The 24,046-nt window shown below is 37.8% G+C and overlaps 1 protein-coding gene across 1 annotated transcript; it reads left to right on the forward strand.

Annotated features, from left to right (window-relative positions):
• Window positions 1–2,249: 2,249 nt before the first annotated feature.
• Window positions 2,250–19,417, forward strand: RAB43 (RAB43, member RAS oncogene family). Its single transcript, XM_026724171.2, has 3 exons — window positions 2,250–2,710; window positions 7,266–7,449; window positions 8,772–19,417. The coding sequence occupies exons 1-3, from the start codon at window positions 2,501–2,503 to the stop codon at window positions 9,020–9,022; spliced, it is 645 nt and encodes a 214-aa protein (XP_026579956.1). The 5' UTR covers window positions 2,250–2,500; the 3' UTR covers window positions 9,023–19,417.
• Window positions 19,418–24,046: the final 4,629 nt, after the last annotated feature.

A 24,046-nucleotide genomic window follows, 5' to 3' on the forward strand; every position in this document is an offset into this window, starting at 1 on the left:
TTGCTGGAATTGGGTAGGTCTAGTTTGATGAAAAGAAGGACTAGGGGTGACATGATAGCAGTCTTCCAATATCTCAGGGGCTTCCACAAAGAAGAGGGGGTCAAGCTATTATCCAAAGCACCTGAGGGCAGGACAAGAAGCAATGGGTGGAAACTAATCAAGGAGAGAAGCAACTTAAAATTAAGGAGATATTTCCTGGCAGTTAGAACAATTAATCAGTGGAACAACTTGCCTCAGAAATTGTCTGAAGTGGTGTAAGGTTTCCTGCCTAAGCAGGGGGTGGATTAGAACAGGGGTCCCCAACCACCGGTCCCCGGACCAGTACCGGTCCGTGGATCATTTTTTACCAGGCCGCAAAGCTTGGGCACTGCGAGGGAGAGAGAGGGAGAAAAGAACGCTACGGTATGCCCAGCGCTAGTCTCCCTTTTCCTCTCCTTCTCCTTCGTCAACCACGCACACGCACGCGCACAGATAAAGCTGTTGCTGCTGCTGCTGCACCATGACCCGGAGGAACAGATTGAGCACAGGCACTGAAGGAGCGCCATGGTGTCCGTCGCTAGAGCGCAAGGAAGCAGCAGCAGCTGAGGCAGTGGCGGCTGCTGCGCCTCCGACTTTCCCGGGAAAGGTCATTCCCTGACCAGTCACGCTTCCCGGCCCACGCTTGCACCCCTCGCCCTCCCCGCCGCCCACTTCCTCACAAGCAGAGGCAGGAAGCTGCGAGGAATTTGGGCGTGCTTTCTAGCTGGCTGTGCCAAGTCTTTTTTTTTTTTGTCTGAGGCTGGAAAGAAGAAGGGCGACGGGTCACTGAGGAAGGTGAGAGAGACTAAGAAGGGAGAGAGAAGCCCGGCTAAGGGTGCTTTAGGGACTAGTAGTAGAAGGCAGTGATTGGCGGCACTTGCCACCAGGCGATGCTTCCGGGTTTTCGGTTGGAAAGTGGCGTTTGGGTGCTCGTGCCTTAGTTTCGTTGAAGGGGGGGGCGGCTTCGAACGAAGAGCCGTCCCTATGGCGGTGGAGTCTCGCGTTACTCAGGTACCGGTCCATGGAAGAATAATCATGAAACCGGTCCCTGGTTCAAAAAAGGTTGGGGGGCCATTGGATTAGAAGACCTCCAATGTCCCTTTCAACTCTGTTATTCTATTCTATTCATACTGAAGGATGTGTCCCAATAAACAATAGTAGCAAACAAATAGAGCACAAATCTTGTAAGTCTGCCAAAGCCTGTCTTTCTGTGACAAAAAGAACAGCTAAACAACCTGAAGCAACACAGGCATATCCTGTGGCAAGCTGGAAGAAACAACCACTAGGCCAGGATCCAACCTTAGCAACCCTGCACTACAGTAGACTTTTACAAAGAAAGAGCCTAATTTCAGACACATTTACAGTCCTTCATAGTGTCAACAAGGATACAGAGGAATAGCCCTGAACTCCCTTATTAAAGTCTTGGAAATAAACATACTTGTAAAGGAAGTATAGCCTTAGTTATGGAGAGGCATATAGAGAAACACAGATATTACCATGTAATGTTTTTCCATTGTGTGAGATTTATGATTCTTGGTACAAATTCTGGCTCAGGACTCAACTGACTCTGGAAAAACGTTCTGCATTTTAACTCAACCACCTGTTCCTCTTTTCTGTCTTGTGGGATGCTTGCTATCCTTTGTATGAGAACAAACAAGCAAACGCGTTCAGTATTTCCTGCACACCAGGACAGCTTGTATAAAGCATGTGCTCCTTATTTATTACAAAACGACCAATAAAGATTAATTATAAATGACTGAACTGAATCTTAACAATTAATTGCCGGGTTGCGCGTTTCCTGCCAACGTTTCCTGCTGCAGGGAGCTCATCCAGGCTATTAGAACTTATTTGATCACTCATTACACACGTTGGACTGGCCACCCTCACTATGATTACGTAGTTTTGCCGCACCCTAAAGACCAATATATTTTATCTTTGCCTCGAAGGAGCTCAGTTTTGTTTATTTCGGGTCTTCTTCTGGGAACCGTTCCCGTTCAAAGGGCAATATGTAAACCATTGCATGTAAAACATTGCATGCGTCTAATTCTAGGGAATTCAGCGATCAAGGTTCAAGGTGCACTGCACGGTGTACACACAGCGCACATAACCGGAGGGGGTTTCTCTAGGCGCGCTTCCTGTTTCGAGGGCGACCAGAGACACAACGTAACACGCAAATCCAGCCATCGTAATGGGCGACCTCGCCCCATCAGCCCCTTTCCTTCGCTAAGCCCGCCCACTAAGCTCGAGGGGAACCCGGCCCTGCACTTTTACCCCACCCTCGACTCCTGGCGCGTGGGGGCGCGTGGGGGGGTGGTGAAAAGGAGGAGGAAGGACGCAGGCTCCCGCCGCGCATGCCCACTGCTTCGGCCTTGGCAGAGGAAGGCGGGCGGGGAAGGATGCTGAGGCCGGCGCTGCGTCTGCCAAACGGGAGCGAGCCGGGGATCCTGCGTCGGGCAGCCGCGAGGGGAGCAGCGTCGCGGTCATGCCCAGCTCCCCGTCGGCGCCTCCCGGGCCGGACCCGGAGGAGCACTACGACTTCCTCTTCAAGCTGGTGCTGATCGGCGATGCCAGCGTGGGCAAGACGTGCCTGGTGCAGCGCTTCAAGACCGGGGCCTTCTCTGAGCGCCAGGGCAACACCATCGGCGTGGACTTCACCATGAAGAGCCTGGAGATCCAGGGCAAGCGGGTCAAGGTAGGCAAGCGGAGGTGGGGAGGGGCGGGAAAGCGGCCTCGCAGCCATCCCGGTCTTATCGCCCTTCGCTCGCGGCGCGGGCCGGGCAGGTAACAGGTGTGCGGACAGAACAACAGCTGCGGTCGCGGGAGAAGAAGCTGGCGTGGCAACGTCGCTTTCCCCGGGAGACCTTAAAGGCGCCCAACGTCTTCCCCAGCCCACCTGCTGACATCCTGGCTGGGCCGAGAGAATTCATCGCCAAGCCAGAATTTGCCGAAGACTTGGCGCTTGCAGGGTTGCAGCTCGGATACCTTTTTAAACCATTCAAAGAAGTAGAATTTGACTCCCACTCTCACTCACCCCCTTGCTGATTTCTGAAAGTTAAAAAAGCATTTTAGGTAGTGCGAGGTAAAAATGCCTCAAAGGATATTCTTTTCCTTTCTTGGAGGTGCTTAAGAAATGTTTGAAAAGCCTCTTAAGCTTCTTGGAGAACCTCAGGGGTGGATAGACCAGGCCTATTCAAATAAAAGCTCCCCATAGGAGCTTTGTTGTAATGTTTGAAAATAAGATGAGATTAGGAGTTCTTTTGTAATTGAGGATGTTGATATGCAGTTCCTGAACTTGGCTTGGAGCCTGTTTGGGTATGAAAGAGTCTACTTGGCATTTGTTAAGAGTCCACTTTGCTTACCTAATGAGTAATAGTAAGTAAAAACTAGGGACAAACTTTGACAGAAACGTATTTACTTAACTTAGGAGTGGGCTCTACATTTCCTAACTTTTAAGATTCCGTTGATATTGTACAGAAATTAGGTTGTAATCCCTGTGTGAGTAGTTTTGTCACGACAGGGCCTGTAACTCATGTAAATATTCTGTTTTTGTGCTAAAGCATAGATGGGCAGTCTGGTTTAAGTATCATTCCAGAACAGAATAACAGAGTTGGGAGTTTGGAGGTCCTCTAGTCCAGCCCTCTGCTCTGTACAGCCCGGTAAAATTAAATGGGGTAGGCAGTTTTTTGTAATGCTTTTTAAAATCAGGATAATTCGATTTTTTAAAAAAAAAATCTTCCTTTTTCATATCTCTATGTATGTATATATTGTAGACATCTAGATGTGAATACACTAAATACACCCCCTTCACTATTAAGGGTAGATTTTATAAAAATGCCCGCACTTCAGGAAAGGGTTAGCATTTACCCTCAGTACAATAAACATGTTTTATTGTAGAAAACACGAATGCCTTTATTTTTTAAATAATTGTCATGCTTTGTAATCTGGATCAACAACATTTCATGTACACAAATAAAGGGGAGGAACTTAGATATCCCAGTAGGATTTTGTAATTTGACCTGAAAAAGTTATTGGCATTGTGTCAAAGAGTTTTAAGATTTTAATTGACTTTACAGACATGTTGTGCAACTCCTTTATTATATGACACAGCACACCAAAGAGGGCTATAAACCTGTTCACAGTTCAGGAAAATAAATAGAATGCTTTACCAGACATTGTTTTTGAAAGTAATCAAGAAATTTTCCAAAGATAATGTGTACAATATTTTATAATTAGTTATTGCTAAAGTATAGGTTATTCCTGGTAGGTTAAAATTTAGTTATTTATATTCATATGGCAGTTGTTTAATTCTCTTTTATTACAATCCTAATGTTGTAATAAGATATATAGATATTAACATATATTTAAAAGAAAGCCTTTAAATATACTGATTTAATAATAAAATATTGAAAGAATCAGTGTTGAAAAGGCCCATTTAAACCATTGAATCCAATCCTTGCTCTGCACAGGAATCCAAACTGAAATATCTATGACATCTGCTTGAATACATATTTTGAAGGAAAGTTCATCTTTTGGAATTCTGCTTTTGAACTATTTCCAATAGGATATTTTCCCTAGTATTCAGCCAGAATCTGATTTTGTGTAATTAATTTAAACCATCATTTTTGTACCACCTTTTGGGATGATAGAGAGTAGCTCTTGGCTTACATCTGTGTGACTCAAATTCAGAATATAACCCAAAAAGTCATGCCTAGAAGGTACACAAAAAACATTTCAGTGGGTTCAACTGTTGATTATTAATTGTCTAAAAACAGAGTTTTCTAAGCAAGAAGGGGTTACAGGTGGTCCTTACGTAGTGATCACAATTGCTTCTCAGTTGACTCAGCCTGAAGTCGGTGTGAGGCATTTCAACTGCAATTATCATAAATGCTTACCAGTTATGCCTAAGTGCCCAAATGTCAGTTATGTGACTAGAGGGATGTTGTGACTATCATAAATACGAAGGCTGGTAGTAAAGTTACTTTTTAAGCATCATTGAAACCTAAAATGGTCACTAAGTGCAAGATGTGCCTGTATACAGACTTGGAAATATCTTAGTCCTACACATCTAAAATAAGCATTCAATGTTATTTGATATAAACCTCTTTATTTGAAGCTCAGTAGTAATCTTGGGTCTTTATCCGGAAGCTGAGGAAATGTGGCAAAAGCCCCTCCGGAATATTCAACAATTGCTCTTTAAGCTTTTAGTTTTGGAACTTAATGTTATAGGGAGAGCCGTTTGTGTCTTCTATAGAGACAGCTTCTAAGAAGAAAATAAGTCAGATTGCCCTGCTCTATGGACTTATCATTAGTATCTCTTGAACTACAGCACTTTTCATGCTGATTTTGATAATTGGTTTCAAAGCAAAACATTCAGCCACAACACTTTTACGTCAACATTTGCACACAAAGTTGACAACATTTCTTTTACTAATGTTATATATCGAAAGAGAGAATCCCATTCTCTAAACTTGCATTGTTTCATCTCATTGTGTGTTTGCTTTTAGCTAAGTTAATAGGCATTATAATATTAGGATAGTTAGCAAGGAGATGAAACTCATTAATATTTCCATATTTGCTATTACAGCATAAAATAGAGCAGATTTAGAAATTATTTTGCATAGCACATTAAGAAATACAAATCATAGAGCAACTCTAATGTTTCAAATATGCATAATTTCAAATATGATATCTGTGCCTGATTTTGTATGTAAGTTATACGAGTTTGTAGTGTGATTTTTGTCAAAACTATTAGAACAGTTATATTTTATTATTTTGAAATCTATGAATACAGAAAAAGCTGCTCACATGTTTGCTTGTAAGAATTGGAACAAGCTGGAGTCTTAATTTTTTTCCAAAGCTTACTGTCCAGAGGGCAGAACTTTATTTTTGCCTCAATAATATATTATGGTTTAAGTAATTAAAATTTATTCCTTGAAAGGAGATGCAGGAAGAAATACCTATATACAATATCTATATACACGTGGTCCTCACTTACCAACTACCTCATTCAAAGAGTGTTCGAAGTTACGACAATGCTAAAACAGTAGGCATAAGATTGGTTCTCAAACTGGCAGCTGCCACAGCATCCCACAATCACTTAATCACCATTTGTGATCTTCACAGATGGCTTCCATCAAACAGAGTCAATGGGGAAGTCAGCAGGAAGTTGCAAATCACAGGCACGTATGTCATGCTTAATAATCATAGTAGAGCTGACATCAGCCTGGCATTGTCCCAGTTGCAGTCAGCAAGTGAAGACTATCAGTACTTATAATTATATGGACTTTTATTAGTAAGAAATGTTAAGCAAGACTTTAAATGTAACTGTTTATCAATGTATACAGTCACCATTTATTTATTGTTTTATAACTTTTATAAATCATTCATTCCAGAGGCTTGTCTAGATCATGAGTGTCAAACTCACGGTGTCATGTTGCCATTACGTGAAGTTTTGCAATGTTTTCCCCCTTGGGTTGGGTGTGGCCTGCTCGTGACACATCTGACCCACAGTTTGCCAGTTTGACACCCCAGTTCTAGATTGATAAGCCAATAATACAATATGAATAATAATAATAATCCAATAAAATACAATTAAACCTACAACAAATCCAGTATCTCCAGTGGCAAAGATATTACTGCTAATCTTGATTCTTATTCTACAGTATTTCAATACAATCCGCATTTTCAAAATATTTCACTCAATTCATACAAACCAAAGACAGTGTTTTCTAAAGCCAGTCCTAAAGTAAATCATACAAAAATGTAAAGCAATATTTTTGTTTAAGTTATGCCCTTTTGCTGGACTTGAAGTTAGGTATATTTCAGAGGTGTGCACCTCCACACATAATGTGGCCAACTTTGAAAACAAATGTGTCTTCCAGGTATCAGTACTACAGCAGTGAAGAGCAGTTCTGTGATATAAAAAAGAAATTCAGCTGCACTTGTGGTCAGAGGTCAGCTCTCTGTACATCGCAGTTATAATTGCCCTAACTTTCCTGCCTTTGTGGGAAGGCTTATCCATTATTGCTCTCTTAAACTTGCTGCTACACTTTACCTTGCCAAATAGATTGGGCATGTTGGCTGTGGCAACCCAGCGATAACATATATCAACTGGGTGTGGAATTACTTTGTACTCTGTTTATATGTTTTTCAGTCAGTATGCATAAGAAAATGTCATCTGATAAGTACATCCAATAACTTATGATTGAAGAACTTACAGAACTTACTTTTTTTTTTACTTCCTTTAGTTACAGATCTGGGACACGGCTGGTCAAGAAAGGTTTCGGACTATAACCCAGAGTTACTATCGAAGCGCCAATGGAGCTATTCTAGCCTATGACATTAGTAAGAGAGGCTCTTTCCAGTCCATTCCTCGCTGGATCGAGGATGTGAGGAAATATGCAGGCTCCAATATAGTACAGTTGCTAATTGGTGAGTGTGGAAAGATCTACTTGGTAAGCCAAAAATAAAAAAGAATTATGCCTCTGCATTAGGAGACAATAGCAACTTGTACAAAGGCATTTCCTCATTTCCAAAAATAAAAACATTTCTTCCTCATTTGAATTACTGATTGAATTACTGCATAATAATTGATAAAGCAGGAAAAAAATTACTTTCAAGCTGTTCTACGATTTACTTTGTTTACTTCAGCCTTTTATTGTTGTCTCTGTATTCCATGCTTTAAGGATCCTTATTTAACAGTATATTTTGAACAAGTCAAGCCACTCTGTGAGTCTGTGCTTTCCTATCTTTTGGGACCAGGGGTGGGATGCTACTGGTTCTGCCCGGTTCTATAGAACCGGTAGCTCTGAAGAGCAGCAGACACTGAACCGGTTCTGTGTTTGCTGCTGTTTGGGCCACCCGCCCACCTGGGCTCTTATCTGTCCTTTATTTCCTGCTTTTTCAACCTCAGCTGCTTTGCGTGGCACAGTTGAGGTTGAAAAAACAGGAAAAAAGAGGCTTTTCAAACACTGTGCATCCACGCGCAGTGCTTTTCAGCTGTCCAGGCATCACAGCTTAAGGTTTTCTTAAACGCGTGCACAGCAGACCTAGTCACCGAACCGGTGGTAACACCGGTTGAATCCCACCCCTGTTTGGGACGTGTTCCATGCTTATGCCATGATGTTCCACAGAGTATTATGATGTTGAGAAATATGCATTCAGATTATTCAGCATGAGATCCTCTTGCCTAGTATGCAAACCAATATCAGATACTTTTAATTTGAACTTTTTCATCTGTTAGATATCTCTATCCCTTTTGGGCAGGTTTCTGATGTAACAAAAGTGAACAAATGTAAATATAAAAATTCATTGTCATTAGTTCCAGAGATAATTAAATACAACATACAGTAAGTAATATTCTGTTAATACAGGAACATATAGGTTGGAAAGGGTATAAAGTTCATTCCCTGAGATTGAAGTATTATGTTGAAATGCAGGGTTTGTCAACATCAAAATGGGGTAGAATTATAAATCCGGGATCCAAAAATTACTTTTATACTTTCCAATGGCTCAGATTTATCTATGTATTTTATAGTTTTATCTCTTTATCCTGTTATTTCATTAGTTGTTTTTTTCTCATTTCCAAGGTAACTGTAGTATCAGAGGTCTAGCCAGGTTATTTGCATCATTTTTGAGGTCATTCAGCACAGTTTTATGTCTTTTTCCCTAAGTCTTCCCAACTGAACATTTTCCCTAATCTCCAGAATCCATATTTAAAAACCAATCTTATCAACAATTCTGTTTTCTTCTAGGAAACAAGTCTGACCTAAGTGACCTTCGGGAGGTTCAACTAGAAGAGGCTCAGAACCTGGCTGAACACTATGATATCATCTGTGCCATAGAGACTTCTGCAAAGGACTCCAGCAATGTAGAGGAAGCTTTTGTCAAGATGGCTACAGAGCTCATGATGAGACATGGAGGCCCTGTGTTCAGTGAGAAAAACACAGACAGCATCAAACTTGACAGCAAGGATGTAGTAGAAGGGTGGGGGTGTGGCTGCTGATAATACAATTGGTCTCATTGTTACTGGAATTTAGAGGATACATTCTCTTCTCCTTCACTCTGGGTCTCTTCTATACATAGACACTTTGCACAAGCTTTGTGTTTTGTAAGTTAAGGGATTAACATTTGCAGCATGTTTTTAATAATGAAGGAACTTCCTTGTGTAAAACTGAAACTGTGTGGCAGTCATTCCGTAGCAATTTCTACTAGATTTTTTTTTTAGAGGAGTTAGTGCAATTTGGCAATAAGTTGCACAGAATGACGCTACTAAAATATCTTCATAGAAAATGGTCTGAGTGAAAACTGCTATTTTACTACCGGTATTCACTGACATCTCGGTAGGGGACTTTTATCAACTTGGATGACATTTAATGCTTTTATGACAGCAGGTTTTCAGGCTGCCTGTTTAAACTCTCCACATTCCGGTGGGTGGGTGGGTGGGGGAGTATTTAAACCTACACAGGGTGACATAAATTTTGTAGGGATATTTAAAGTATGAAATATTCAATTTTCTGCATAGGATATAGCAGCTGAACCTCCTAAATTATAAAATTGTGCTTTCCTGGATACAAATATTTCTGGTAAAAGACATGCAAAACAAGCATTTTTCGCTCTTGGTTTTTTTTTTTCAAATGGAAAAAGCAGTAGATACAACACTGAGCAATTGTAGAATACATAGAGGTTTGGTTTGGTTTCATTTCATATTCACCTCAGAAGACTTGATCTTGAACACATTTCATTGTATATTCCATGGGTTTCAGTGGAACTTTCTTGGAAGTAAATGCCTTTGAAAATGTATAGGGCTTTATTTTAAATAGGTTGAAAATTATAAGTAAAGATAGATTTAATAGTTAATTTTGCACAATTGATATAGATTCCTTTGTTGATACTGTAGATTGGTGATTCTCATCTTCATTATTTTCTATATGGTAAGCATACTTCAGATAAGCAGTTTATTTGAATACCTTTCCCTTCAATCCTAACCTCTTCTTCTTTCATTACTATTGAGATATTACAAATTATTCCAGCTAGAGGATTCCCCCCCCCCCCCATTTTTTGGTACTTTCAACAATTATCGAGTCGCTCTTTTTGAACTTTCTCTGATCAGTGATATTAAGTTGTTGATAAGTATATAGTAAATGTTGAATTATGTGCAGGAGATAATTGATCATTTTTCTAAACTGACCGCTCATGGTACGGAGTTCTAAAAATCATCAAACAGTTGCTTTAGTTTATAAGACAATGGCTCAGGAATTCTCATTATAAGGTATATTTGCTAATTTTATAAGATACTTCTTTTATATCATAGGCCCTGGGTTTCCCACTGTTAGCTCCTTACCCATTGCTTCTGCCCCTGATTTCTTCCATTATGCTACAACACAATCTTTAAATTAGCTTCACATTAGTTTTTCAGGACAAATCAATAGTATATGCTGTAGAAAAAGTCTGCTATCTATTAGTCAAAAACTGCTGAATTATTTTGACTTTGTTAATTTAAGATAAATATCCTTGTTTACATTGGCTAGTGATTTAAAAGTGCAGATATTATTGACAATTGCCTTTTTAGAGCACCTTAAACTGGGAAATGAAGAATAATTATAATGACTGCAAATCTTCCAAGCAACTTTTCAGTGTCCAACATTATTTCTAATGGGCCCTATGAACTTGTCTGAGAATCAAAGATTTTGAATGAAATCCTTGCAGTTGGTTATATTAAAACGGGTTTGATATAATTGTACTATTATGGCCATGAATACCTCCCTCAATACCCATAGGCTTTCTAACCCATCTGGTTGTTTTTTTAAAAAAAATTCTTAGATCAAATGTGAAACTAACATAATATGCTCTCAAACTTGTGAATATGCCCAATATATTTGTCTAATCTATTTTAGGAAAATACTTAGCGTTGATTGGAAGCTATTAGTTAAGTTAGCAGAGATTAGGATAACACTAGTTTGAGAGAGATCAATATGAGAAAGTTAACATTTGAACTTGTTTAAATTTTTGCAGTATAAAGTGTCTAGCTGTATAATTTACCTTGCTACTCGAACTTTGATTCCAGTGATTATACTGATGAATGTTTTTATTGCAATTTCAGAGTAGTAGCTTTAAAGTTGAATGTTTTGTAAGGTGTAGAAGAAAGGGGCCTTAATTTCAGTTAGATGTAGTTTTATAATTATGTTTCCATAGAAAGAAAATAATGCCTGAGATATGCTGCTTCTAAATACTATTTTATACCAGATTTCTTCAGGTTTATTGTATCCAGCCTTTGATTCCTAAGCAGTAACTAACAATGATTATTAACAGAACATTGGCATTAAACAGATTTTGTACTGTGAATCCAATATTTTAAGAATTAATATTACGTAATTTCAGTTTCTTCAGCTGAGTCCATGAAAATGAAAGAAAAAAAAATGAAACTGAATAGTCTTTGCATGGTTGATTGAACCAAGCACAGATCCTAAGTTCATATCTTCATATAGTATCTTTTATATTAGACATCCATGTACTTTTCAAGCCATAGGTAACCCCTTTCCAAAATGCTGAGGTTTTTGCAAAATCCTGCATAAGGAACTTGATGGGTTCTACCTTTTAATCATTTCTGTATTAGAGGCAGCAGTTTAAGAATAGTCCCTGCATCTCTTATACATATGTAGAAGGACAAGTTTGATTCTCCAAGAGTTAGATGAGAGAGTATACCCAACTCAGTAAATAAAGACAAAAGAGCTATATCAGTTCTATTTCCAGTTATTAAAACATCAAAACATATTTAAATCAATTTCTTTTAAAATAAAATGCAGCCTAAAATTTGATGTCATTCATCATTTGCATTCTTAAAAATATTTATTTCCCAGAGGGGGGAGACCTGTGGGGTTTCAGCATAGCAAGATCATCAGAAAGTATAAAAAAGAATCCACAAAACAAATAGATACTTTGACAAAAACTGAGTGATTACCAAAGAGGGAAATTCAAACTGACCAATATCTGTGATGATATAACCATGTTTATTTGGTGAATCCTGCACTTACTAGATTAATATCAGTCTGACTCCAGGTGGGAAAGAACTCAGTCTTGGGTGGACGATTTAATGGACATACTGGTTTAGAAATGGCGAGTTCTTTCTTCCCTGTGGCAGAAAGGCAGAAAAGCTTTGCTTGCTAGGGGCTGCAAAGATCTCGGCCCAACAATGATCTAAGGAATTGATGCTATTGTATTTCAGGCCAATCTGATATAATGGTGTGCCAATAATGATTTTTTTTTAAAAAGGATTCTGTGAACAGACGTCTTTTGGGGGGGTTGTTGCATTATTTATATAAATATGTTCAAGTGTTATGTGAGCAGACTCCTTTCATACTGGTTTTGAAGGACTATCGTTCGGTATACATTCCCAAAAGCAACTGAGAGCACACAGTTGCTTCAGAATTAGCTTGCTGCTTCCTATTGCTAGTACAGATTTTAGCAGCTAAGATTCTTTAGTGTTTTATAATGTGATATAAACTGCTTATTTATTCCCAGATTGGAAGGCAATAGATTTGCTCAAATTGATTTTTATGAGCTGTTACGTAGGGGTTGCATAGTACTGACATGGTAGATCTTTCTCCATACATACTGCACTTCAGTAATTATTATATAATAATTGCTTCAATTATTCATTGCAAGCACAAGAAAATTAAATACCAGATTTTAGAGAATGTTACAAATCTTGTATTACTTCTATTGAATTTCTGGTAAAAGTACAAACTGATAACAGAACAGTGCAAGATTGTCTGGCCCCCTGCAAACTTTCTGTATTTTTCAGATTTTTGTGAAGAAGATGGCAATGATATTGCAAATTCCAATTAAAAGTTAATCTGCTTGGTCCCCCTTTATATGAGGAATTAAATAGGATGCCTTTTCAAGGGGTAAGGCTATACATATGGATTAATTACAATCTTCTCCTGGGAAAGGGAGAAGGAAAAAGACAATCATTTTCATGCAATGACAAATAAGAACTTAAGTAGTGTACAGTGTAGCAGCCTTGGGGGTATCTTCAGTGGAAATACTGGAGAATGAACCTATGAGAGGGAGAGGCTTGGAACATAAATTTTAAAAGACGAAATTGTCAAAATATTTAGGAATCCCATTATCAGCAAGAAGAATTCAGTCAACGGCATTGGTTTTCTTTGGTCTTTTGAGTAGAATGGAAGTATTGCATAGAGAAATCTGTTTGGAAAAAAGTCATATTTCAAATGGATTTTTCCAGTAAAATATAAAAATAGTTGTATATCATAAGGAGTGGGAAACATTTATTTATTTGCAGCAAAAATATGAATTTAAACTCCATGCCTGTTTCTTTAAAGACTCAGGGCTCTTCACAGCACTTTTATATGCTGGAGTGTTGATCACTTTTTGACTGTTCCAGTAATGCTAAAAAAAATCTTATTGTTTGTCATATGGCTGGATAATACAGCAAAACAAAGAAAATTGGCCTCTAATTATAATATAGATGATCTGTAGAATTAATTATGTTTATAAAGATTCATTATTTTGTCTAAATCTGTTTTTAATGTAATACTATAATATAACTGCAAATTAAGAGTAACACAGTTGTCTGTTCCGATATAAATCTATTTTTAATGTAATATTATAATATAACTGCAAATTAAGAGTAACACAGTTGTCTGTTCCGATATAAATACTACCTATTTACATTCCAAATATACAGGTACACAAAAACACATTGGTGTGTGCATACACACACACACACACACACACCCTTAGATTTATATTTATCTGGCAATGTCTGGCATAAAATAATATGCAAGTTTCAGGTACATGCTGTAAAATGAAGCATATGAAACATGCCAGATTCAGTTTGAGATATTAAATGTCTAATTCTTTTACAGAAAACTACTCATAGATTTTTAAGCATTTCAGATGGACTACGTTTCTTACACAGATAGAAATTTATGGTCTATTTTTTGCATAAAACGCAGGGGAATATGCTACAGAAGTATGCTTGTAATTAGTATTACATATGTATCATGCAGTTTAGAACAGGTAGCTTTTTGTGACTGTTTGAAAAATAAAGTACACTAAATTATGTCTAAAATTGGTTCCAGCTTTTCCAAAATAATACCTTTGAAGTCTTAGGATAGAAATGTGCAGACACAATTTTATGGCTTAAAAGTAAAAATTTTCTAACAATCTGAATACTAGGGAAATTCTTTAACAACTGCTGAGAGAATTGAAAATTATATAGTTTATACCTAGGTTGTTCAAGACTTTAAATGTTATTTATAATTAATGCTTTTATTTTCAATATGCTATGATTGATTGGCAGATTAGGTGCCCCATTCAATTGGTGTTGACTCTTTGTGACCAAATGGATAGATCTTCCCTGGGTCTCCAACCTAGCCTTTCAGGACTTCCAACTCTGTAATTCTTGCTGAGTCAATTCACCTTGCCACCGTCTGTCTCCTTGTTCCTTTCACCTTTACCACCATTATGGACTTTCAAGAGATCTCAGTCTTTTCATAAGGTGCCCCAGAATGATAAATTGAGCCTGGTCATTTCCGCCTCCAGTGAAAACTGCAGGTAAATTTATTTTGTGATCCATTACTTTCTTTTCTTAATTCTCTCTTGTTTTCTGCAACATCAGAATTCAAAAGGGTTAACATTCTTTCTACTCTGCTTCATCATCCAACTTTTACTTCCATAGAGCATCACCAGAAAGAAGTAGTTTTTGCAAGATTTTGATGACATGTCATGTTACCTTTGTAGATATGTGTATTGCTATTCTACTATTATAGTCTACTATATTACTATAGTCTTAGAATATTTCTTAACTGCTGCTTCCAGTACTCTTGGTAGTCAATCCTAAAAGGCAGAAGCTACTACTTCATTATCTTCATGATCAATTTTAGCACTGGTTATAGTAGCTGTTCTCGTTAGTTTGACTTCCATTATATTGTACTATTCCTATGTCTTTCAGTGTACTTGTTGACTTTCATTGCAGATCATTTACATTTTTTCCTATCAGAGGAATGTCATCAGCATAAAGCAAATTTGGGAGATTTCTTCCTCCAGTTTTAAAATCACATTGTAAAATCCAACCTACCTCATCGTATATGAAGCATACTAGACTAAATTAATACAAAGAAAATTGTCAACCTTGTATTACTCCTTTGGAAAAACACAAAGACAGCTTGCTTCACTATATTCTGTCTGGACTGTGGCTTCCCATGTAACGTAGGTTTTTTTTTTTAATGAGAACGAGATATTCTAAAGTTCCCATTTTTTAAAAAATCACAGTTTATGGTTGACATAAGTGAGAGCCTTTTTATAAACAATGAAGTACAGATTTATTTCGTTTTGGTATTCTTTGGATTTCTCAACTTCCAGCTTTGGTATCTTGACCAATATCTTTGTAAAGCTGCTCTTCATCTCTTTGAATGGTTCTCTGAAATTCTTTGTTAAGTTGTCCCAAAGGTGCTTTTTCAAGAGCCATCTGGATTTCTTTTGTTTTTCCTTGAAGACATTTCTCATCCAAAAAGCTTTTTCGGTTCACTGGATGAGAAGCGAAACATCTTCAAGGAACAACAAAGAAAGCCCAGTTGCCTTTTGAAAAAGCACCTCTGGGACAACCATGACCTGGGTGACTGAGAATCTCCATAGACATCTTTGTTAAATTTGTTCCTGAGAATTTGGATTTCTTGCCTTTTGCTTCTCTTCCCTTTTTGGCAATTTCCAATGTGCATATTTCCTCCATTGTGTTTTAGAAACTATGTAAGCAATAAATAAATCACTGAGTTGACTGATAAGTCTTTTTTTTTTTGCTTTGTTCAATTTCCTATATTCCTCATATAGTACAACTACATTTTCCACTTTACTGTTTCCAGTTTTGGAAACAGCTACAAGTGACATGTTTTGCTTGCATTTTCTATCAATTGATTGAACAATTGAACTTGACCATAACATCCATCAACTCCCTCCTGTTTTGCATTAGTGATTGGAGAAATAATTTGAATGTCATTTTAAAAGGGTGTCTACAAATCTGACTGATATTATTTGGTCATTAATAGCATTATACAGAAGTAACTGAAAAACTGTACAGTTGCAGTCCATCTTAATTTGCTGATGCCTAAGATTGGTTTCATTTTACACTGTGCTGAGCTTTCCTATGTTCGTGCTTCTTATTTCCATCGTTCCTACTGTAATTCTGTCTTTTCAGTTTTAGAATTTCTCTTTCTGCACAGATGCACCTACAAATAGATGCCCCAAAGACTTTAATTCTTCCATAAATACCATTAAACATTAGTACTGCTAAACAGCTCCGACTCAGTAATATGTTAAATCCCATCCAATCTGTGGGGTCCACCATCATTCAGCACTTTACATTGTCTATCCATATGGTTTCTTTGGTAAAGTACAAGACTGGTTCCCCATTGCTTTCTCTTGTGCATTGTGAAACTGGTTATTCTCTTGGCACTAAAGTGATCATCCACTTCCAGTATTTTCCTATGGCTTGATATAGGTGCCTTCTCTCATTAGCTGGACAGTTGGGTGGCCTTCATGCCTTGATTGAATTACTCTGCTGGGCGTATCTGCTCTTGGCACCCACCCCAGTGTTTTTCAATCATCCTTCTTGGACTATACCCCCACTCCACCATCACAAAGTCAGGAGGAAATGCATATTACAGAAAATGTACAGTGATGTCTTAATTGCATTGTTTGTAGGATAACATTTAGACTTGGCAATACAGAAAAAAATACAATTAACAGGTATTGGGGTTTTTTGTTCTATGGCAGATAACCCATTTATAAAAATATCAAAATTTCAATTAATTTTAAAAAGCCTGCATTTTAAAAAGGATGGTTGCTTTATGTATTTACTTACCATACTGTACAATGTTTATTTTAATTCATAGGCTATGGGAAAATGTTGAAATTTGAAAAATGTATTTCATTTAGCCCCTTCCCCTTGGCCTTTAGAAAATGCTGGAATTGAGAAATGTTAGAAGTACATAAGCACATATGTCTAGTTATGTCTGCAACATCACTACTGCAACAGATTAAAAGAGAGCATCAGATGGCATAGCAGATGATCTAATCTGCATGCAACCAATTATGCAATCTCAGTTTTTATGTTACATATAAGCATGTAGAAGAGACTTTGCACATCTCTCTTTGCACACCTGTAAAATGTTGAAAGAAATTGTATGCTCATGGAGCAAAGAAAAAGAAAGAACTTTGTCCTATTTCCCCTTTTCTAATGTATGATGTCTTTTCACATCTTTGACAAAGATTTAAAAATGTAAATATAGCCAGATTATGCACCAGTTTCTCTGAAGTCTTTTCCTTTTAAAACCAAGCAACAGCAGAATTTATGTCTGACTCCCTTCAATCTCTCTACTTCTTCCTTGGATTTTCTGATCCAATTATGATCATTTTGTGCATTGATTTCTAGCTTACATAATCAGAGAGGTGACATCATCCTTTTTTCTGAGTTTCAGACTTGAAGATCATTTGTAAATCATTTGACTTTTCTGTGAATATAACAAAATATAAGAAATATAAGAAATATAAGAAATATATCTGCCTCCTCATGGTGCTTGAAACCCTAAATTCCAATTTATCTGTACAGCTAGGATATACATTTTCAGGGTGTCATAAATAGTGAGGCAATCTGAGATATTTATGGTTACATAAAATGCTTATTAGATCATAACTTACCTCCTTTCATTGCATTTTGGAAAATGAAGTGCATGCATAATTCACAAGCATGCTTTTGTTATATTGATTATAGCAAATGGCTGCACTAAAATTTTAACATGGGATTTTCAGGTATTTGAATTGTGATGAATGAAGTGTAGAGAAACTCGTCCTATTTCTTCTCCCAAAAATGATGTTTGAGTGATGTTGGGTTTTTAAGATTGCCTATTTTCTCAAGTTCTCGAATTGTTAGGTTTCTTGTTTCAGTTAATAAATAATCATCACCCGAGGATAACCCCTACCCTAAATTCCATAAATTAGATGTATGGCTGGATTTCACAGATTTGTTTGTTGAATCAGGAGCCACATGGAGAATTTCATGACCAAATGTGCACCTTCATAGGGATGAATGTTGAAAGCTGAAACTGATTTTGCAGTGCAGATTAAAAAAACATATCTCCATCTACTCTCAGACATGAGAGGACACATCTGTCTCTTGATTAGGGATGGGATATGTAGACTGTCGGCATTTTTTTTAATCTGGCCAAGATAGTATATGTAATTCAAAAATGCAAATTTGTGATGTGTGGAGAAATAGAGTGAGCTTTATTTTAAATAGAGAGTTTGTGCCTTAGAAATGGTTCTGCCTAAAAATGAAATGCCAGATGTAAAATACACATTTTTTGCATAGCTACACGGAGAGGCTGAGTTTAACAACGATTGGACACATTGTTTTCAATTGATTGATTTCTGCCATGATCAATAACAAGTTCTTTAAGATTAGTATTATGCATGTTTAAAATAAAGTACTGGCATGACTGGAGCAATCCTAGTAGCACCCCTTTTAGTTTACATACCCTGGCTAATATGACTTCTCATGCTGTCAGAATCTATGAGTGATAAAGGAGAGGAAGAAAGTAACTGGTTTATCTTGCTGTCTCTCTGCTCTGAGATACTTTTCCTTTCTGAATTGCTTTCGTGCTTTTGAAAATATGATTTGGAAACATGTTGATGTTGGTTGTTTTATTAAAAATAAGATTTCAGCATTTATGTATGTGTTATCACCTCATTGCTTTTAAGCTTAGCTATAACCCGATGGCAGAATCTGTGGAAAGGTGTAATAGGACAGGTGCAAGTATTTCTAGGCAGGGTTGCAATGATTTGTGTCGGTAAATATAGCATTGTTTTAGACAGATTTTTTTAGTGGTGTGGGCTAAGAAAGGTTCTTCATATGCTCTGTGCAGTAATCGTGCCTAACTAACTGGTATAGCCTGACTTTTAAAATCTCTTGTCCTAAGGACAGGCAGCTTTTCTACTAGCTGGTTCATACACTTAGTAAGATAAAGCACCAATTCATATTGAATTCACTACTTCATTTCCAAAGGGTTTGAAGAATTCTGATGTTATTGAATTGTTCTCCATTTTTTGAAAACAGTTTTATTGCTTGTAATAAGGCTTCTGGGAACAGACATAGAGGCCCATCTGTCTTGTTTTCCCTTACATAGAGATTACTAGAAGAGGTGAAAACAACATAACAAGGGAACAGAGTATCAATGTTGACTTTTTATTGGCACCTATTTATGGATTTATTAAAAAAAGTTTATTTTTAAAAACGATGAAATTACTTTTTTTGGTAAAATATAGCAAAATCTGTAGCAAATACATTGTACTGTCTATAATTAAAATGAGCATTTGGCTATTACACTGTGTGTTTCTTAATTAACTGACACCTCACGTTATTCAGTTCAGTCAGGAAAGCAAATAAATATTTAAAAAAGAGTTATGTGAATTCTAACCCCAACTCCCAAAAAAACCCTTCTGTCGATTGGGAAAGAGAATGGATCAAGCTATGGCCACTGTGATAAATACTTTCATCAGTTTCCAGCTGATTTCAGCAATAATTACTGTATTCACACATTATACTCAGCCAAGGATCACAGCTGAGATCTGCACTTAATATTTAATAGTTTGGAGGAAGACAGAAGCCACATTTTGTACAGCACTTTTATGTTTTATTTTAACAGTAGTAATGTGATTTTCAGCAGTAAAGGAACAAGCAGCCAAGAAATACGCCATGGACTAGCATTTGGTTGAATAGCAATGAAGACCTTGGAAAAGCTGTTCATGAGGTGTCTATATTATAAAGTTCAGAATGAAACAGGCAGTAGTTTTCCCTGTGACATTCTATGGATGCAAAAGTAGGACTTTGAAGAAAGAGGCTAGAATGAATATTAACATTTTTGAGCTTTGGTACTCAAAAAGACTCCTGACCATCCCATGCATAGCCAAGAAAATAAATGGCTTGTCAAACCGATCAACCCAGAGCAGGGGTTGCCAATGTATTGGACCTCAGGGAGCACCAAACTCATAATTTTAAACCCCGCGGACCAGAGACCCTGGGAAAATCCCCTGAAAAAGTCTGCAGGAAAATTCCCCACCCCGTTTTCCTACCGATCGATCATTCTTTGGGATCACAGGATACCATCTTCAGCTCCATTCTCAGGGGGAGGGAAAAAGAGAGAGACTTTTGGCTTCATGCAAGGAAAGCAGCAGAAGCAGCAGAAGTCTTTCTCTCCTGGTGGAGTTTGGGGGAGAGAAAGTAAGACTTTTGCTGCTTTCCTTGTGTGCAGCCAAAAGCAGAAGAAGAAAGAAGCGGAAAGAAGTAGCCCGGTGGCCAGGCCAGGCGTGTGGGGAGAGTGGGGCAAGTTCCCCACCTCTGCCCTTTCTCCTCACCCCTCACTACCTCGTGCTGTTCACAATGCAGCCCATGTGGGAGGTGCAGCCTTGTGTACCCGCGCGGCCTGGATTAATTGCTTTGGGGATGACATTTTGCGGAGCACCAAATTTTTCTCATGGACCACCAGTGGTCCCCGACCCACTGGTTGGCGACCACTGACCCAGAGAACTTACCTCAACATATTGTGCAAAAACATAGCTTTCTGCAGGAGTCTATAACAAAGAAAAGAAAAGGGATGGCAGCAACAAGGTGGCTGGATTCAATTATAACAGAAATCAATGCACAGTTGAAAGACTGGAAGAATCAGACTGGAGCGAAATTCTCCCCTGGAGAAAATCTATTTAATGTGGTCACTAAGAATCGATACCAACTGGATGGCATATAATCAAAACTATTCTACAATTTATAATATGCTGTCTTGGTACATGTCCTTTCTTATACTGGAAAATTGCTGCCAGTTTTCAACAGTCACAACTTTAAATTCAGTAATGCAACCAGAAAAGCTTTCAGGAGCTCAGAAGGATGGGGCCGATGTCTCTAATCTTAAATATTTGTACTTCATGCATCTGACATTGTGGGTCAATTGCTTTTTATAGCGGTAGCTAAATCTCAAGCCTTAGAACACTGGAGCTGACTGACAATTGCTGTGTACTGTTCTTGACAACTATTTGCAGCTGGGTTCAGTTTACACTATGTGGAAACCCAGTTCCTTGAGAAATCTACAATGGTTGGAAGAATGGAGTGAAGAGGACTAGAGCAAGAAGGATGGATTCAATTATGAGAGCAATGAGTACCCAACAGAGAAGTCCAAAAGGCTGAGGTGAAGACAGATCATTCTATAAAGAATCTACCAGTATTGACCTCTAATGATCAACACCATCCTGACGGCCCTTAATCAATCAATTAATGTAATAAACTAATGCACACTAAAAGCAAGATTCTAATATAAAAGCATTGTTTTTAAAAAGTCCAAGCATTCAACCAATGCTTATAACGATAAATCTGATCTCTCACATGCTAAAGTAGCTTGCTGGCAGTGGGCCTCTTCAGCCACTGAGCCCTTAATATTTAGTGACAATTGTATGAATTCCACATTGCTATGGTGACTATAAGGACGTGGTGGCTCAGTGGCTAAGATGCTGAGCTTTTCGATCAGAAAGGTTGGCAGTTTGGTGGTTTCAATCCCTAGCCCCACCTAACCTAGTGAGCTCCCGTTACTTGTCCGAGCTTCTGCCAACCTAGCAGTTCGAAAGCATGTAAAAATGCAAGTAGAAAAATAGGGAAACTTAATAGAGCTGGAAACAACTAGCATATATTGCGAGGAGAACCTTTACCTTTATTTACCATGACTATAAGACACTATGGCCTTCAACAACCTGTACAAAGTTTTGCCATACTTGTCACCGTTTTCCTGGAAAGGATGCAAATAATGATGAAATCATGCTTGCAAGTTTAGAATTATAGAATAGAGCTGGAGGGAACCTTGGAGGGCTTCTAGTCCAGCCCCTTGCTCAAGCAGGAGAACCTGTACTATTTCAGATAAGTGACTTCTGGTATCTTCTTAAAATTCTCCAGTGATGGAGTGTCCACGATTTCTGAAGGCAAGCTGTTCCACTGGTTAATTGTCCTCACTGTTAAGAAGTTTCTCCTTAATTCTAGGTTGCTTCTCTCTTTGATTAGTTTCCAACCATAATCCTAAATATGATGCTCACAGAGCTGGGGTTGTGACCAATGACTTGTTTGTGATTAATGACAAACAGTAGTAATGAAAGTCTCCTTGAAAGATTCCTCTCTTGATGTTAACTTCTTCCAGACTAGCCAGCAAGTGTGTCTTTCATTGTTCCATTGACCTTTGCATAAAGCCTCTGATATGACTGCTTATTCCAGTTATTTCTAGGCGCTTGATTATCCAGGTACGTGGTAGTCAAGTGCCAACTAACAAATACAGGAAGGTAGCAAACTCAGCTACATTCAGGTTGCATTTCCTTCTCTTCCTTTTTTGGTCATTATCATCATCATCATCATCATCATATCATCATCATCATCCCTCATCAATCTTATTTGATCTCAGAAGTTCTGAAGGCCCAAAGCTTTTCTATTCCCTCTAGATGTACTGTTATGTATATAGTCTGTGATTGCTCACAGTTCTTATTTCTTAGCCCTGTGTCCATCAAGGTTTGTACGCATCCAGTTTTTTTTTAAATGTAGTCTTTTTTTATTGCCAGAAACCACCAGTCTTACTTCGTTGATATCCGATACCATCAGGTTCTCCACTTGGTTAGTTCTGTATTCCCACACACAAGACGCACCATCCCTGTCTCTTCTGTGTACCACTATTTCCAACTCCCAGATCTTCCAAATCAGCATGCCAATTTCTGAAAATTCTGGGAGTTATCTAACTCCCAGAACTCTATATCTAACTCTACAGATATAGTTAGGTAAAACAGATTGCATTTAAGAGGTGAGTGTTGAACTGGAATGAAGTATATTCAGATCAATTTTTGTCCGATAGCTTTATTTAGTCTAGGACTCCATAGACTCAGAGTTTTGTAAAGTTTAATCATCAGAACAGTAATGATTGACCAAGTGATTAGATAATCTTTTCCTTGTAGTCATGTGAACATGCTACTGGTTAATGCAATAGTTTGTGGCAGTAGTCTGCAACAGACCTGGTTGCTTTTTGGGAGAACATAATACCTTTCATAAGGTTGCTCATATGGAGGCTGTCGAGTAGTAGTAATTTCAACTGCCAATTAAAACATTGATTTTTTTTTATTTTTTAACAAGATTTTGAAAAATTTAGACATCTGTATAAGCATTTCCCCATTTTGTTTTTAATGAAAAGGGGTTAAGAAAGGTTAATAGAAAAATTGAAAGTACAGTTTCCCCAGAATGCCTGAGTATTTTCCATACTGCAAACTCAGATAGTGTACATGCTGTAGGTCAGGAAAACTATGCCAGCATGGAAAGCAGGATTCTTTTTTTTAAAGCTAAGTCTTACTCAAGGGAAACAAAAAGGACCTGAAGCTTTGACAAAGGAAAGAAAAAAGAAAAGAAACTAATCTGAAAAGCATACAAACAGCTCCATTTATGCCTTAAAATCCCCAGAAAATTGGGGGAATGTCTGAAATAGATTAGATAAATGTGTGAAGAGGAGAAACATGAAGTCCAAATGAAATTCTTTGTATCTGTGTTTTTAGCAAAACACAAATCTTCAGTAGGGAATTGCTGAAAAAGTTATATTCCTTGCTATGCAAAGCAATGTATAAATTAATTAAATACTGATAATATTCAGTAAATAAAGATTTGCATGAAAGAGAAAATGACTGCTGTAACAAAAAATATTGAATTAGTTCTGTGTTTGCTCTTCATATTTAATAAGTGGACAAAGGCCATTTTAACAGCAAAATATAAACATTTGAAGTGTGGAAGCTAAGAAATTATAGGGACTGAGGCCATGCTAATGGAAAATGTGCAGAAGAAAAAAAATGCAGAAAAGGGATTAGCAGGCTTTCCTATATTAAGAGTATTAAGAGTGACACATATAAAAATGTTTGGGTGAAAAGACAATACCTGCTTGCACTATCAAAGTTT

Source organism: Pseudonaja textilis, chromosome 2 (genome assembly GCF_049901715.1).
Source record: "Pseudonaja textilis isolate UNSWEBS1 chromosome 2, rPseTex1.2, whole genome shotgun sequence".
In the NCBI taxonomy this organism is placed as follows: Eukaryota; Metazoa; Chordata; class Lepidosauria; order Squamata; family Elapidae; genus Pseudonaja; species Pseudonaja textilis.

Coding starts and splice junctions, on each gene's coding strand:
- RAB43 (XM_026724171.2), top strand. CDS start 2,501: ATGCCCAGCTCCCCGTCGGCGCCTCCCGGGCCGGACCCGGAGGAGCAC. Junction 2,711..7,265: donor TCCAGGGCAAGCGGGTCAAG/GTAGGCAAGCGG, acceptor TACTTCCTTTAG/TTACAGATCTGGGACACGGC. Junction 7,450..8,771: donor TATAGTACAGTTGCTAATTG/GTGAGTGTGGAA, acceptor GTTTTCTTCTAG/GAAACAAGTCTGACCTAAGT.